The sequence below is a fragment of the Bos indicus genome, chromosome 4 (assembly GCF_029378745.1).
Source record: "Bos indicus isolate NIAB-ARS_2022 breed Sahiwal x Tharparkar chromosome 4, NIAB-ARS_B.indTharparkar_mat_pri_1.0, whole genome shotgun sequence".
In the NCBI taxonomy this organism is placed as follows: Eukaryota; Metazoa; Chordata; class Mammalia; order Artiodactyla; family Bovidae; genus Bos; species Bos indicus.
Genome location: NC_091763.1, coordinates 63072967 through 63086774, shown reverse-complemented (window position 1 = coordinate 63086774; position 13808 = coordinate 63072967). Strand labels below are relative to the sequence as shown.

The 13808-nt window shown below is 40.4% G+C and overlaps 1 protein-coding gene across 1 annotated transcript in view; it reads left to right on the top strand.

The window, feature by feature from the left end:
* BMPER (BMP binding endothelial regulator) overlaps positions 1-13808 on the top strand; it is a 252042-nt gene that overhangs the window by 170148 nt on the left and 68086 nt on the right. Inside the window, exons 12-13 of the mRNA XM_019958783.2 lie at positions 5170-5499; positions 12221-12557. Of these exons, the coding sequence (XP_019814342.2) occupies positions 5170-5499; positions 12221-12557 (667 nt within the window). The remainder of the gene's footprint in view (positions 1-5169; positions 5500-12220; positions 12558-13808) is intronic.

Sequence of the window (13808 nt, the reverse complement as noted above, 5' to 3'; positions counted from 1 at the left end):
TGGCCAGTGCACAGCCAGGGTGAGAGGTGGGGTAGCCCTGGGCTCAGGTGGGGAGGCTGCACACAGGATGTCAACCAGGGCTAGGGGTAAATTTAGTTTATTAGATCTCAAATGTGGGGGGATGTGTCCTTTGCTCTTCTGCTTGAGGTTGGAAAGGATTTGAGGTTATGGAAGTTATTGGAAAAGAAATTTACATTCTTAGCCCTCTCTCTATCAAATCTTTTTTTTTTTTAATCAGTTTCAGGTGCCTAGTCAACTTAAAAAGAAAAAATCAGCTTTTTATTTGTAGATTTGTAAGTCTGTCTGGTGGATTAGGGATGAGTGGAAAGAGACTCACTAGGCCCTTCCCCCACATTCACACAGTAAAGTCAGATTAAGTTTTGATTTAAAAAGCCAAGGGTGTAAAATCTGAAAGGAATCCAGGTGCCCCTCGGTGGAGCTTCTGTTGGTTTTGCAGGCCCCCTCGGGGAAGCAGCTGTCAGGGACACCTCTGAGCGAGGCCAGAGCCTCCTGCATGGGGAAGTTCAGTTCCTGCTGGGTCTGTTTATATTGGAGGCTTACATCATGTCAAGAGGAGCCTAGACAAACAGTACAAGGGCTTGTGCTCAGGGCAGTGTTTCTAATCCCAGCCTTTCCTGGTTCTTGACCCAAACTTGGCATCATCACAGCTCTTACCCACCTGGGGTTCCCAGGGGGCCCTGCAAGACCCAGTGGCCCTGGAATTCCATGGGCCCATTTCGCAGCAGTTGATGTGGAGGAAAGTTGAAAGCCATGTTTTTATTTGATAGACTTCCTTGTGGTTAGAACACTACTCTGGAAATGTGCTGATCTGCGTGGCGGTGTGGTGCAAGGAGTTGGAGAGACGATTCTGTTCACAGAGATACTAATGGACTGAGAATGAAAGTCACCTTCTGTGTTTTCAAAGTGACTTTAGTGACTGGGGAAATCTTGTGTTAAGTGAAGAGGAAATAAAATTTCATGTACAGGATAATCTTAACTTCGTTAAAAATATACACAAACATACACACACCCCTGACACCCCAAAATAGTAAACAAGGATTATTTCTTGGTGGTGGAACCGTGAATGAAACTTTTTTTATTCTTATGCTTTTCTGTTTTTGTTTTATTGTATTCTGGGGGAAGCGGGTTAGAATCTTCTCAATTTCTCTTATTTTTTTATGACATGAAGTTGTATGCATACATGTGTGCTAAGTCGCTCCAGTCATGTCCAACTCTTTGCGACGCCACGGACTGTGGCCCATCAGGCTCCTCGTCCATGGGATTCTCCAGGCACAAATACTGGAGTGGGTTGCCATCCCACCTCCAATGAAGTTGTACACTTTCCCCTTAATTTTCACTGACGGATGTTTTGAGAATAATCACTGCTCTCAGAAGGAAGGCATCTTATTAGAATAAATATACTCATGGCAGAAATAAATGTACCTGATGAGGATAAAAGCAAAACATTGGAATTTTTTCTAGAAGCAGCTTGACTCTCTTAATTCTTCTAGCTTTCTTATTAAAGTATGAAACATTAAAGAGATACTTTTTAATTCAATACTTTCAATTTTTAAAAACAAATGTCCTTATTCCAAGAGTATACATAGTGATTGTAAATAATAAAATGTAAATAATAATGTATATACACATAAACAAGAAAGAGGAAAATAAATATCACACATAATTTCATTACCTAAGAGAAAAAAACATTATTAGTATTTGGGTTTATGCACTTCTAATCTTTTTTTCCAGTGCCTAGACATTGTATACATATTACTGAAAACAAACCAAAACAAAAATGACATCTGATGACTTGACTTAAAGGACTATGAAAAGCCCTTACATACTGCTGCTTGTAAACTGACATTTTCCCATCCTCTGACTTAAATATATTCAAGCAAGGATAGGGTCTGTTTGTTCAGCTCTATCACTACAGGCTTCCCAGAAGAATGTGACTGGACATCAGGATGTCTGGGACTGTGGCTTATTTTACTGGGTCTGCTGAACAAAATTTATATGCAGATACAGTGTTCATTTTTGTCCCCTAAGTATTTCTCTAGTTTTCTTTTTCAGAGAGGCAGATTTGGTAACCCTGAGAGTCTCACTTTCAGTTTTTCTCCAGTGCACGTGTTCGCTGCTTTTGCGGGATCTGGCATAGGGACCTTGAGCAGACAGAAAAAAGGGCCAAGGTTTCAAAATTATTTTAGTGCCCCCAAATGCAGCATGTATTTCTCAGGCATCTTCTTCCTCATGAATTTTTGTTGGCTTCTTCTGTTTTGCCGTTACAAAGAAAATCATCTTGTTCTCTGAACCCTTCTCTTCCACAAGTTAGGCCTCTTGAAAAATATCTTTCCTGATAGCCCTGCTACTGCTGCTAAGTCGCTTCAGTTGTGTTCGACTCTGTGCGACCCCATAGACGGCAGCCCATCAGGCTCCCCCGTCCCTGGGATTCTCCAGGCAAGAACACTGGAGTGGGTTGCCATTGCCTTCTCCAAGGAAAAGCCCTACTCAGACATAATTTCCCTTGCCTGGTATCCGTGGATGTCCCTCACTGCTTCCTGCCCAGCTACAATTCAGCTCAGCTTTTCCCAGGACTCCTGGGCCATGCTGCAGGCAGTATATTTTCTGTTGTTTCTTTGAGGATTTAGTTTGCCATGTAATTGACCTTATTGACATACACCCGCACTTGGACTCTTAAAAACAAAAGGACAACAAAAATGAAAACAGAAAAGTGTAAGGCAGAAAAAAAATATCACTCATAGTTCTACCACTAAGAAACAACCTCAGTTTATAATTTTAGGGTTTGTAGGTGTTTGGATATTTATTTTAACATGGTCAAGATTTGTTGTATAGATAGAATTTGGTTTCCTATTTTTCATTTAACATGGCATAAGTATTTCTTCAAGCACGAACATTAATTACACAAACTTTTTCAATGACTAGATAATGGTTCATTTTCTGGATTTCCTGCCAAAGGCTTAGCTCTTTGTTTAATGTTAGGAGAAAATCTAAATATCCATTTTCTTACAATGTGTCCGTGATCAGTAGGCATGGAGAACAGTGCTAAGGTGTGTAGTGAATTCTTGGTAAATGTTAGCTATTACTGTGTTTGTTAGTGATAATTTTGATGCAGCTGGAGTCAGAACACCTGGAGAAGCCATACGATGTCCCCTGCAGACTCCAGGCAGAAATATAGGGATTCCCTGTGCTTGCTCAACAGCAGAGAGCGGATTTCTCAGGAGTATAATTTCAGCTCCTTCATTTATGTCTTGGCCGTTGCAAGCTGAAATCCATCTGTTACGAGCTCGAGAGCTCAAAAGCCTTGATTGGTTCTGGGTTTTCTTGTTGAATATGTGGCATTAAAAACTCTGAAAAAGCCCTTTGCTTGAATTTGGTGCATCTGGTGGTCAGGTTAACATTTAGTTCATTTGTGGCATGTGGTAGTATTAACTTTGAACTATATGTCTCCTGATGCCACTTGGGGTGTCCCAAAGAACTTCCTTGCTTCCTATCAACCAGAAAGCACCATTCTCATACCAGGGAGGGATTCCATTCATCAGAATGCGAGAGAAATGTGTAATAGGACAATTTTGAAAGTAATAACATGGAGAAGGGGACTGAAAAATGCAGTATGGAGTGGTTAGATAGGTGGGAAAACTAGTTGGAGTTGGGTATAGGATTTGGAAAGTGGGGACTGGGTGCTGTGCGCTGCAACAAACTGAGTAAAATTTGAGTTATACTGAAAGACCAACCATAAAAAGGATAAGAAAGAAATTGAAATGGAGGGTGAATTAAAATGTTGCTGCTGAGCTCTCAAGCTTTCTCTCCCACCTTCTTCCCCTAAGTAATCCTTTTCTATAATCCTTGAAGTATTTGAACCCTACATATCAGAAACGATCAGTTCTGTGAGTCTTTATTAAATGTTGACAAGAAAAGCTAACTTAGACAAGTAATTCATTTATAAAATTCCCAATACATCTAATTTATGTGGAGTCACATGAAATTGACATATGAAATGACATAATGTATCATAAAACAACATTAATTTCCAAACACTTTAGAAATTAAACGCACATATTTACTTTGGATCCAGTTGGTCCTACCAAATCTGTTGGCACATCCTTCCTCCCAATGGATGCTTCATTCTTCCCTTACATCTTCAGAATTATTATTTATATGAGATAGTGTCATGTTCTTGACCTGTTCTAGAAACTGATCTTTTTATTTTAGTTTGGACTAATTTCTCTGAATTTCTCATTTCCTGGTTGTGTATGCCTTCTTTAAAACAGATAAAATATCTTTTTATGGGAAACAAATCAATGTCAAATTTTGTTTAAAAAAAAGAAATGATACTTAATTTTCTATATAAACCTTTGGAATGCCCTAAAGCATAAAACTTTACTTGGGTCTCATAGTATTGTATTACTGGTATTTTGAAGTGATGAATTCATTGAAATTTCTTAAACTTAATAAATGATGGGGTTTGCAATTTATTTTTTATCCAACTTTTGATTTTGAATACAAAGATCAAAATATAGGAGGCTTGTATTTCTAGAAAATACACAGAGACAGTTTCATCAGTGTTTTGTTTCTTAACATTAAACATGTATCTGTTTGGCAAGTCTGTTTATCTGTCCTTAGAAATATATGAGTATTGAATATAATACTTTTTTAAGACCATGAATAACATTTAGAATACCATGTTCCCTGATTTTTTGAATCAGTTAAAAGGAAACAATATTGTTGCTTTGATGAATTGTCATATATGCTGCTGCCTTTTATTTATATTTTTGTTCTCATTTATATGGATTATGAAATTTGGCCAGTTCTATTTACAAAATCATCCTAATTTCATTTCTCTAACCTTGACATTAAGACCATAGAAGCATATCAAGGCTCTAAAATAGAGATGCTTTAAAAATTCAGAAGTGTTTTAAGTAACTTTTAAGTATAAAAGCACCAGAAGTACTTCATATCCTATGAGATTTGGTACAAACTTTTGGAACAACTGAACTTTTTTTTTTTTTTTTAAGTTGGTTTTCCTTAGTGTATTTCTGCTCAGGCCCTCCCTTTACCTGCCCCTATCAAGTTTATTGCAGAGACCCTTGTTTTTCTCTTTGAATCCTGTGCTCGGTTTATGACCTGCTTTTGTCTCTCACTCATCCGCAGAGCCCGGCGTCTGCACGGTGTTTGGAGACCCCCACTACAACACTTTTGACGGACGGACATTTAACTTTCAGGGGACGTGTCAGTACGTGTTGACAAAAGACTGCTCCTCCCCTGCCTCGCCCTTTCAGGTGCTGGTGAAGAACGACGCGCGCAGGACCCGCTCCTTCTCCTGGACCAAGTCGGTGGACCTGGTGCTGGGCGCCGGCACCGTCAGCCTCCAGCAGCACCTGACGGTGCGCTGGAACGGCTCGCGCATCGCGCTGCCCTGCCACGCGCCGCAGTTCCACATCGACCTGGACGGCTACCTCTTGAAAGTGACGACCAAAGCAGGTGGGCTTCCAGAAGCAAGGGCCTTCTGTGTACCTCTGGCGCTTCCCTCTGCCTCACCAACTGGTGCCCAGAAGCTGCAGCTGCTCCCCCTCCTCCTCCGTGGAGGAAAACCAGAGGCAGAGACGTCCACCAACTGCAGGGGTTGCCTCATTCTCCAGATGCCACAAAATAGCTGGAGAAAATTGGCATACCGAGGAGCCTTGCAATCTGATGCCAGTCACCCGCAACATGCGATCTGTCCACATCCAGTGTCTTTTCATCCTCATTCCGAAAATAGCAGTTGTTCTCTCCGGATAACCACTGTCTCATGTTGTGTTGCTATTTTAGGTCATTGATGTCCAGCTTGGAATTGTCAGTGTCTTTCCCAGCTCAGCTAGTCATGTGCAGTTTCACATCTGTGAGAAAGAGTGTTTCCTTGTTAACATCTGTCCAAGAAGGAGGGAATCCTCAAAAGCAAACTACAAACCTGTGGGTGTGCATATGGGAGTGGGGATGATGGGCTGTGTGACCAGCAGTCCTGTCCATTCTGGACCTGGGGAAGGCTGCTTATTGAGTTGATGGGCACAACTGTCAGCTCCTGCTGGAAGACACTTAGGGTGCTTGCTCTGAAAGCACTCTCTCCAGCCATGGGCTCATGGAGCTGGCCACTGATTCTGAGACCTTTTCTCAGCATCACATATTGCCTGAGACTTGCTGGACTCTGTTGCCACTCCACTGGCAGATACATTCCCCCTAAGCCAAACTGTTCATAGTTGCTAATAAGTGACTCATAGGGGTTCACAGAGGCCCACATTCTTGTCTGTGAGATGTTGCCTAAGAGAGACATCTTAGAAGCAGAACTCTACCCTTTATTATCAGCCCCAAAGAATGAATTCAGTTTGTTCAAACATTTTGTATGATATCATGAATGCTTCCTTCCATGCTGCCTTTGGTTAGTGCATATTTTGGTCAGTTGGATATTGAATTGCATGTCCTCTTAGCATGCTGTTTCTTTAAGCATGATATTTGAGGAAGTCAGCATATATATATATATATATTTTTTTTTTTTACTTTTTGCATTGATGAAAATTTAACAATGTAAAAGCATCACTTGGGTTCCAGTTTCTTTATCTAATATGGATCAGAAAGGGAAACATTTGATAGAGCAGGCACTTTTGAGGGAATGCAGAGATTGTTCTCCATGGTACTTTCAGAACCCTGTTTTCTGTTCAAGTCAAAATATATTCGGTAAATTGATTTGAGCTGATGAAATGCCAGCTTAGCTAAACAAAGGCAGGAAACCAAAGAGAAACCCACGGAGATTTTTATTTAGAGAGTATGACATGGTTTCAGTGAGAAATGTTAAATATTAATGTATTCGAGCATTCTATAGAGAAGAATGTTCACTTTGAAAGTGGTAGATGTGAAGAGTTCTGTTCTTTCAACTTCAGAGGGATTAATCCACCCCAGAAAATTCAGACACCAGTTGTTAACATTCAAATGACATGTCACTCTGCACATGTAGGCCTCAGCTCATCTCTTTGAAGGAGGCAACAATTTGTGGCTTCACGTAAAATGGACACAAAACGACCTATTATTACACAGACTAATTAGAAGTACCTTGTTTATCTTTTTGCATGCCGGCTGAACATAATGGATACTACTGATATGGAAATTATTAGCCACAACCCAATTCTCAAAGGAATTCTGCATATTCAGAATTACTAACAGTGGAGGAGGTTCAGAGCTGTTCCTCTCACAGCTGGCAATACCTTACGGAATAAATGTCCTCTTTGTAAGGACTTCACATGGTAAAAATGAGCAAAAGGATGAGGCTGCTAAGAAAATAATAATAGGTCATAAATGCCATAATTGGATTAGTCAATTTAACTCTTCTAGGCCTTGAATTCAGTTTTGCAGTTTGTCTTTTTTCCATCTCTCTTGCCATGATGCAGCTAATTTATGTGGTACCTTTTATACGCAGGTGACCAACTTCCTGTAGCACACGGAGGGCACAAACCTGCTTCCTAGGGAAGAACTATATATCTCTGGGTGCTAAAATTGCTTTGAAATTATCTTTTGAATGGAACAATTCCATTTCCAGACAATAGTCCTTTCTACTCTGGTCCCCAAATCTCAGTTTGTACTATCCCTTAGGGATGTTTTCATTTTTATTACCTATTGATTGTCTATCTAAAATATCACAGTATATCCTTTGAATGTTTGTTCTTCCTCCATAATCTTTTTCATAAGCTCAAGTGATCAAAGGCTATTTCTTTGAAATAGCCGTTTAAATCAAGACTGCAGGTGTAAGTTGGGAGATAGAGGGAAATGACTCTTCGCCTGTGGTTTATAGACTCAGCACTTCATGATAGAATCTTTTGGCAGAAGAGCACAGGTGGCTGTGTAGCTTGGGTGGAATTAAGCAGTAGTTACATATCTAAGAGCAACTAGGGTAGTACAGAAGGCAAAGCAAGGCTTGGAAGCTTGAGAAAGCTCTGCTTCTTCCTGTCACAACTCCCCTCTCTCCCCCGCCCAACTCTCGGCACTTAGCAAATCATTTAAAATATTTCCTTTCTGCCATCTGTTCACTTCATCAACTCCACCTGAAAAAGTTACGTCAGATCCACCTGAAAGTATTAACATGTGGGAGTGTGGCTTTGTATTTTACTTTTGGTAAAACTCCACATCTGAGGAACCTGAAGTATATGTATGTTGCTGTTGTTCAGTCGCTAAATTGTGTCCAACTCATTGCAACCCTATGAACAGCAGCATGTGAGGCTTCCCTACACACACACACACACACACACACACACACACACACATGTTCCTTTGGTTTAAACTCTAAACAGAAAAAATTCTCCATTTTTAAGCATCACTATGGTATATCTACAGATTTTGCACCTCCTCTCTCTTAAAAGTGGACTGCAGCAAAAGCAACAATAACAACCAAAAACAAATAAACAAAAGCAACTACAAAATAAAAGACCGACAACTTTCCCACCAAAAAAAAATTAGTAATCTGGAGCCAGGTCACACACTTGAAGGGTGAAAAACAGGTTGGTAAAACATTCACTGGTGCAAAGGAAAATTGGAAGACTCTTCATCCAGTGGAAGGAATGCAGCTGCTGCTCACATCCCAGATGAGACATGTGCTTCAGCTTTGGCCTTCTGACTGCCAGTTGTTTCTACCAATTTCCCATGCAGAGCATTGGGAAACTCATCCCAGCTGCAGAAAAGACTAACCCCAAACCCTCAAACACTTCCATGGCATTTTCATTTCATAAGATGCCTATTTAAAATCTCTTTTGGAAAAGCAATGAGTTTTTCAATTACAACTTATTCATTTTTTTTTTTGCCTGTCACTACTGTAATTTACTTTGCATGGATTTTACTAGTGTAGAGAGTAAAAATAACCATGCAAATACGTGTGTATATGATACAAGAATAGACAAAGTCATCTGTAGTCAAGTAAGTCATCCAAACACAATAGGAAGCCTAACACTGTTCTGTAAATATCCTCTTAACATAATGATAAAAAGAGGAGAAAAAGGGAGTGAATTACAAATTATTCTCTTACTTTGAGGATTGTGTTTCATGAAAGAGATGTCAAGAGTCTTGAGTAAAAAAGCAAAAGTGTTAGTCATTCGTCATGTCTGACTCTTTATGACCCCATGGACTGTATGTAGCTTGTCTTCTATCCATGGAATTCACCAGGCAAGAATACTGGAGTGGATAGGGAATATTACTGAAGCAGGAATCGAACCTAAGCCTTCTGCCTTGTAGGCAGAATCTTTACCATCTGAGCCGCCAGGGAAACCCCAAGAATACTGGAGTGGGTAGCCATTCCCTTTTCCAGGGAATCTTCCTGACCCAGAGATTGAACATGAGCCTCCTATATTGCAGATTCTTTATCATCTGAGCAACCAGAGAAGCCCAGAGTCTTGAGAAGAGTATATTTAAAACACAGTGGGCCTGCATCTTCTTAAGCATGCAGGAACCACCAGTCCATTGCAAAGAAAGAATGACTGACTTGTTCCCTGTGAGTTGAATTCCCATGAACTCAGTTGCCCAAAATCTCAAATTTATTGTATCACTGCCAGTAATTTTGTTGGAGCTTCTTTGGATGTAAATTCTCGACCAATGTGGCACTTGGAAGAGCAGTGTTTGCCTGCTGTCTAGGAAAGAGATTTGTAGTTTGGAAAATTTTGCAAGGTGGAAAATCTTTGGAATTATGCTCTAAAAGTTAGAACGTTGTATGGAATTGATTTTCTCCCTTCGTTTCTCTGGCTGGGCAGCTGCCTAGTTACAGGAGTATGAGGTCAAGTTTCTTTTATACCTTAGAGAGTATATTACAAATCAAATTACAGTTTGCTTGTCTTTTTTCAAAATGTTATTTCAGTGTCTTAACTGGCATGAAATTCACAAATTTCTTTGGCTTTGCTGACTCATTGTGTCAATTTACAGGATAATTCATTCATTTAGTGAGAATATACTACGTGCCAGATACTGTGTTCAATGATGGGGCATGAAGAAATAGAAATTGTTTTATACAATAGTTGTGATTGTCAGAATTGACCCAATGTTTGAGATCCTCACAGGAGATCAGTCCAGTGTGTGTACAGACTAGCAGCCTGTCCTTGCTCTGATCATCTTGTCCCATCATTGTCTTCTCTTCACTCAGTTACTCCCAAAGCCCAAAAGAGACTTTCTTATGACCTTCTTAACTTCTTTTAGCTAATTCTATTCAATTGCTTTCGGGAACTGAGTTGCTTCTCCTGACCAAGAAACCTTCTCTACCTTTGCCTTGGGCTGAGAATACTTCCGTTCTTTTCACGTACCATACATGATTTCCATGTACCATACGTGATTTCCATGTGAGTCTTTCGGTTTATTTCTTGAGAAATCCAGTTTTGGACCACTGGTTTATTCTACCAATAATTTCCCCTAAAGCAGATCTGTAACTCTTTCTTATGTCAGTTGTGTGACCTGCTTGCAGAATGCTATTTGGCCAGGTTTCTCTCCTCTAGGACAATGACCAAAGGAATATTGGCTTAGGGAATATTATCTGTAGCATCTTACTTCTGGGTGTTTCCTACTGCTCTTACATCACTCTAATGTTGCCTTATGCCAATTTTATATTCAAACAAGATCCATTCCATCCCTCCCCACCCCTTTTGTCTTTCTCATCACCACCTTATCTCCCAACTTCTGAGCATCTTCTGAGCATTTACTCATCAGGCTAATGTTGATCCTTCAGGAACAAAGATAAAGTCTTCTTAAAAAAAAAGAAAAAGAAGCTCTCTCTGGATACTCAGAAAGGACTAAATCAAAGACTAGGTTTTGTCAGAAATCCAAGAGGATAAGATTGAAAACACACAGCTGGGGATATTTTCTATTTTTTTCTGTTAAAATGGAGCTTTCTTTGTGTGCTGTCACTCTTAGGAGACAGTGACAGTGAGTAAGGAGGAGTCCCAGAGCAGAAATGCACTGTGACCTGTTGTAGATGTCCCCTCGGTCCTCATCTACAGCACTGGTACCTAGTTCATCCATTCACTGGGTAGCTCGGGCACTGCCAAGATATTACCAAGAGAACAGTAAGAAGAACTTCCACCACACACTTGAGACATAAAGAAAATGTTAATACCAGAATCATCATTTGCTCTGGGTTGATCCTCAAAAGACTTTTCATGAAACCCTCTCCTTTGTCTTATGGGTAGTGTGTTCACATACTGCATCATTTCTTCCTGGCATCCTGATCAAACTGATCTGTGCTGTGTGACAGCAGAGCCTGGCCGTCCGACCCATGACAGAGATTCCACTCTTCAGTGGGGTCACTTGTTACAGTAAATCCTAGACACTCAGGGCTAGTAGGTCGGGAGAAAATGAATGTTCTCAAATTCTCCAACTGTTTAGATGGTCAGTTCAGCAAACCAAGAGGGGATTATGTTCTCAACCTTGTGGAATGAAGATCGTTTCCTCAGTGAACAGTGCTGTCCAGGTGATTCTGTCCAGCACATGAGGAATTTTGACCTATGGCCTGGTAGCCTCCATGCTTGCTCAAATGTTGAAGCTATGATCAGCCCAGGTATGCATGGAGACCCCAACCTAGGTCTCATAACATCTCAACCATGGAAGCATGGATTAAACAGCTGTGTGTATCTCATGGATGACTAAAATAATGGGAGGCAAATGTTTTCATTTGTATGAGTGTTGTCCTTTGAAGAGGATGTGTTCAGAAGCTTTATATTTATTACTTTAATACTTCCACTATGGCAAATAATTTGGAAATTTTCACTTGGCTCTAAATATCATCATATGGGGAGAATATTAGATAAAGAGAAAATTACATTTCAAATTATCATCTTTGTTATCTTTCCATTTCCACATTATAGTCGTTGTTGGATAAATGAAAACATGATGTGAACCAAGACAATTACTCTGAAAAAGGGCAAAAATATAAACTGTAGAGTAACATGGTCAATGAAGAATCATCTGTAAGTCACACTACATATAAGATAACATTGTAAGGGCAAAACTCATACATTTAAAAAGTTCTAAGCCCCAATAACTGATTTGTGTAATATCACACAGTGTTCGATGTGGAGAGACTGAAAGGTAATCAAGATTTTAGTGAGGTCCTTAGTCTTCCTTGTTAGAGGATAGTCATATGTACTGTATAAGAATCTACACTTGAAAACTATTGGTGGATTCAAGAGTGATTGCTTCTTGTTTCCTCTAGGTTTGGAAATATCCTGGGATGGAGACAGTTTTGTAGAAGTCATGGCTGCCCCCCATCTCAAGGGCAAACTCTGTGGTCTTTGTGGCAACTACAATGGACATAAGCGTGATGACTTAATTGGTGGAGATGGAAGCTTCAAGTTTGATGTGGATGACTTTGCCGAGTCCTGGAGAGTGGAGTCCAATGAGTTCTGTAACAGACCCCAGAGAAAACCAGTACCTGAACTGTGTCAAGGGACAGTGAAGGTAAAGCTTAGAGCCCATCGAGAATGCCAGAAACTCAAATCCTGGGAATTTCAGACCTGCCACTCAACTGTGGACTACACTACTTTCTACCGGTAAGTACAGTACTTTCAGGAATGGGCTTGGGTTACACACCAGAGATAGACTTGACCTTGAAACAGAAACTGTCAAATCCCTTGGTGTACCAGGGCCCCCAAAGCATAGTCTAAATACCCCTACTTCTTTCTTGTCTTGAGACTGATCTCCTCTTGAATCAGTCCCACATTATGTCTCAAAGTAAGAAATTGTAGGGAGTACTTCAGAGTTACCTTCTATAAGTGATTGTTTTTGTGTCTGCAGGTTCACTGGGAAGCTAGGGACACCCTAGGGTTTTTCCAGGTGTTAGCCTGATTCTAAGATTGAGGAGTGCTTCCCAAATTCTGGCCTGAAATACAATTTTGTAGGGCAGAAGTGGGAATCTCAAATTGCTCTGGCTGCCTTTGGGTATTTCAGTGAGCTCGGTTATTCTAGGTTTGAGGAAGGGTTCATCAGGTCTTTCCCATGGTCTGGCCCCAAACAAATCTGCACACAGAAAATGAGGTGGCCAGATGAGAGTTCCTTGGATTTTAGCCAACTATGAGACTTTGTGTCCAGAGTTAGAGGAGTATAGAAACAGGGCTTAAGAGGTGGAGGAAGGAAGGTCTCTCAGTAAGACTGTGGGTTCCATAACCTTTTCTAATTCTGATTAACCCCTTTCCATACAAAGCAACTGGTTACAGAGGAGACTTGGCTTTGACATCCATGCTACAAGGTTGCATCTGTGAATGGATGAATTTGGCCTGGTTGTACTTCCATTTACTGCACGATTCCATGGGTTCAAGAGCTGTGACTATCTATAACTTTAACCACCACTGGGTGTGGGAGGAAACATGAGATGAACACAGCCCCAAAAGGCCTTGTTTAAGCGATTTGCCCATGCCTCTTAAAATGAGAAAACTCCTGTGGTCTGAAGCCACAGAGAAGTTATTTTTACTCTTTAATTGCCACCAGTTTCTTTCCCCTAGTTCTCATTAAATGTGATTTTTAAAAATTTATTTGATCTTTGGATGTAAAAGATAAAGGTCTATAAAGTCAGCTCAAAGTGTGGTGAAAAAGGACGATCCCTGTCATCACAAATTCCTGAACATGACTGCATCTGTCAAACCATTTGGCTCCAACTCGTGTATTTAGTTTCTTCAAGCCATTTTCTGGTTGTAATTTGAATTCTCTGGGTTCCCTTCTTTCTCCTCCCTAAACCACCCAATGGATTGACCTCACCCTTGTCTATTGAAATTGAAAGATCTTTAATGCTTTCTGGAGTGGGTTAA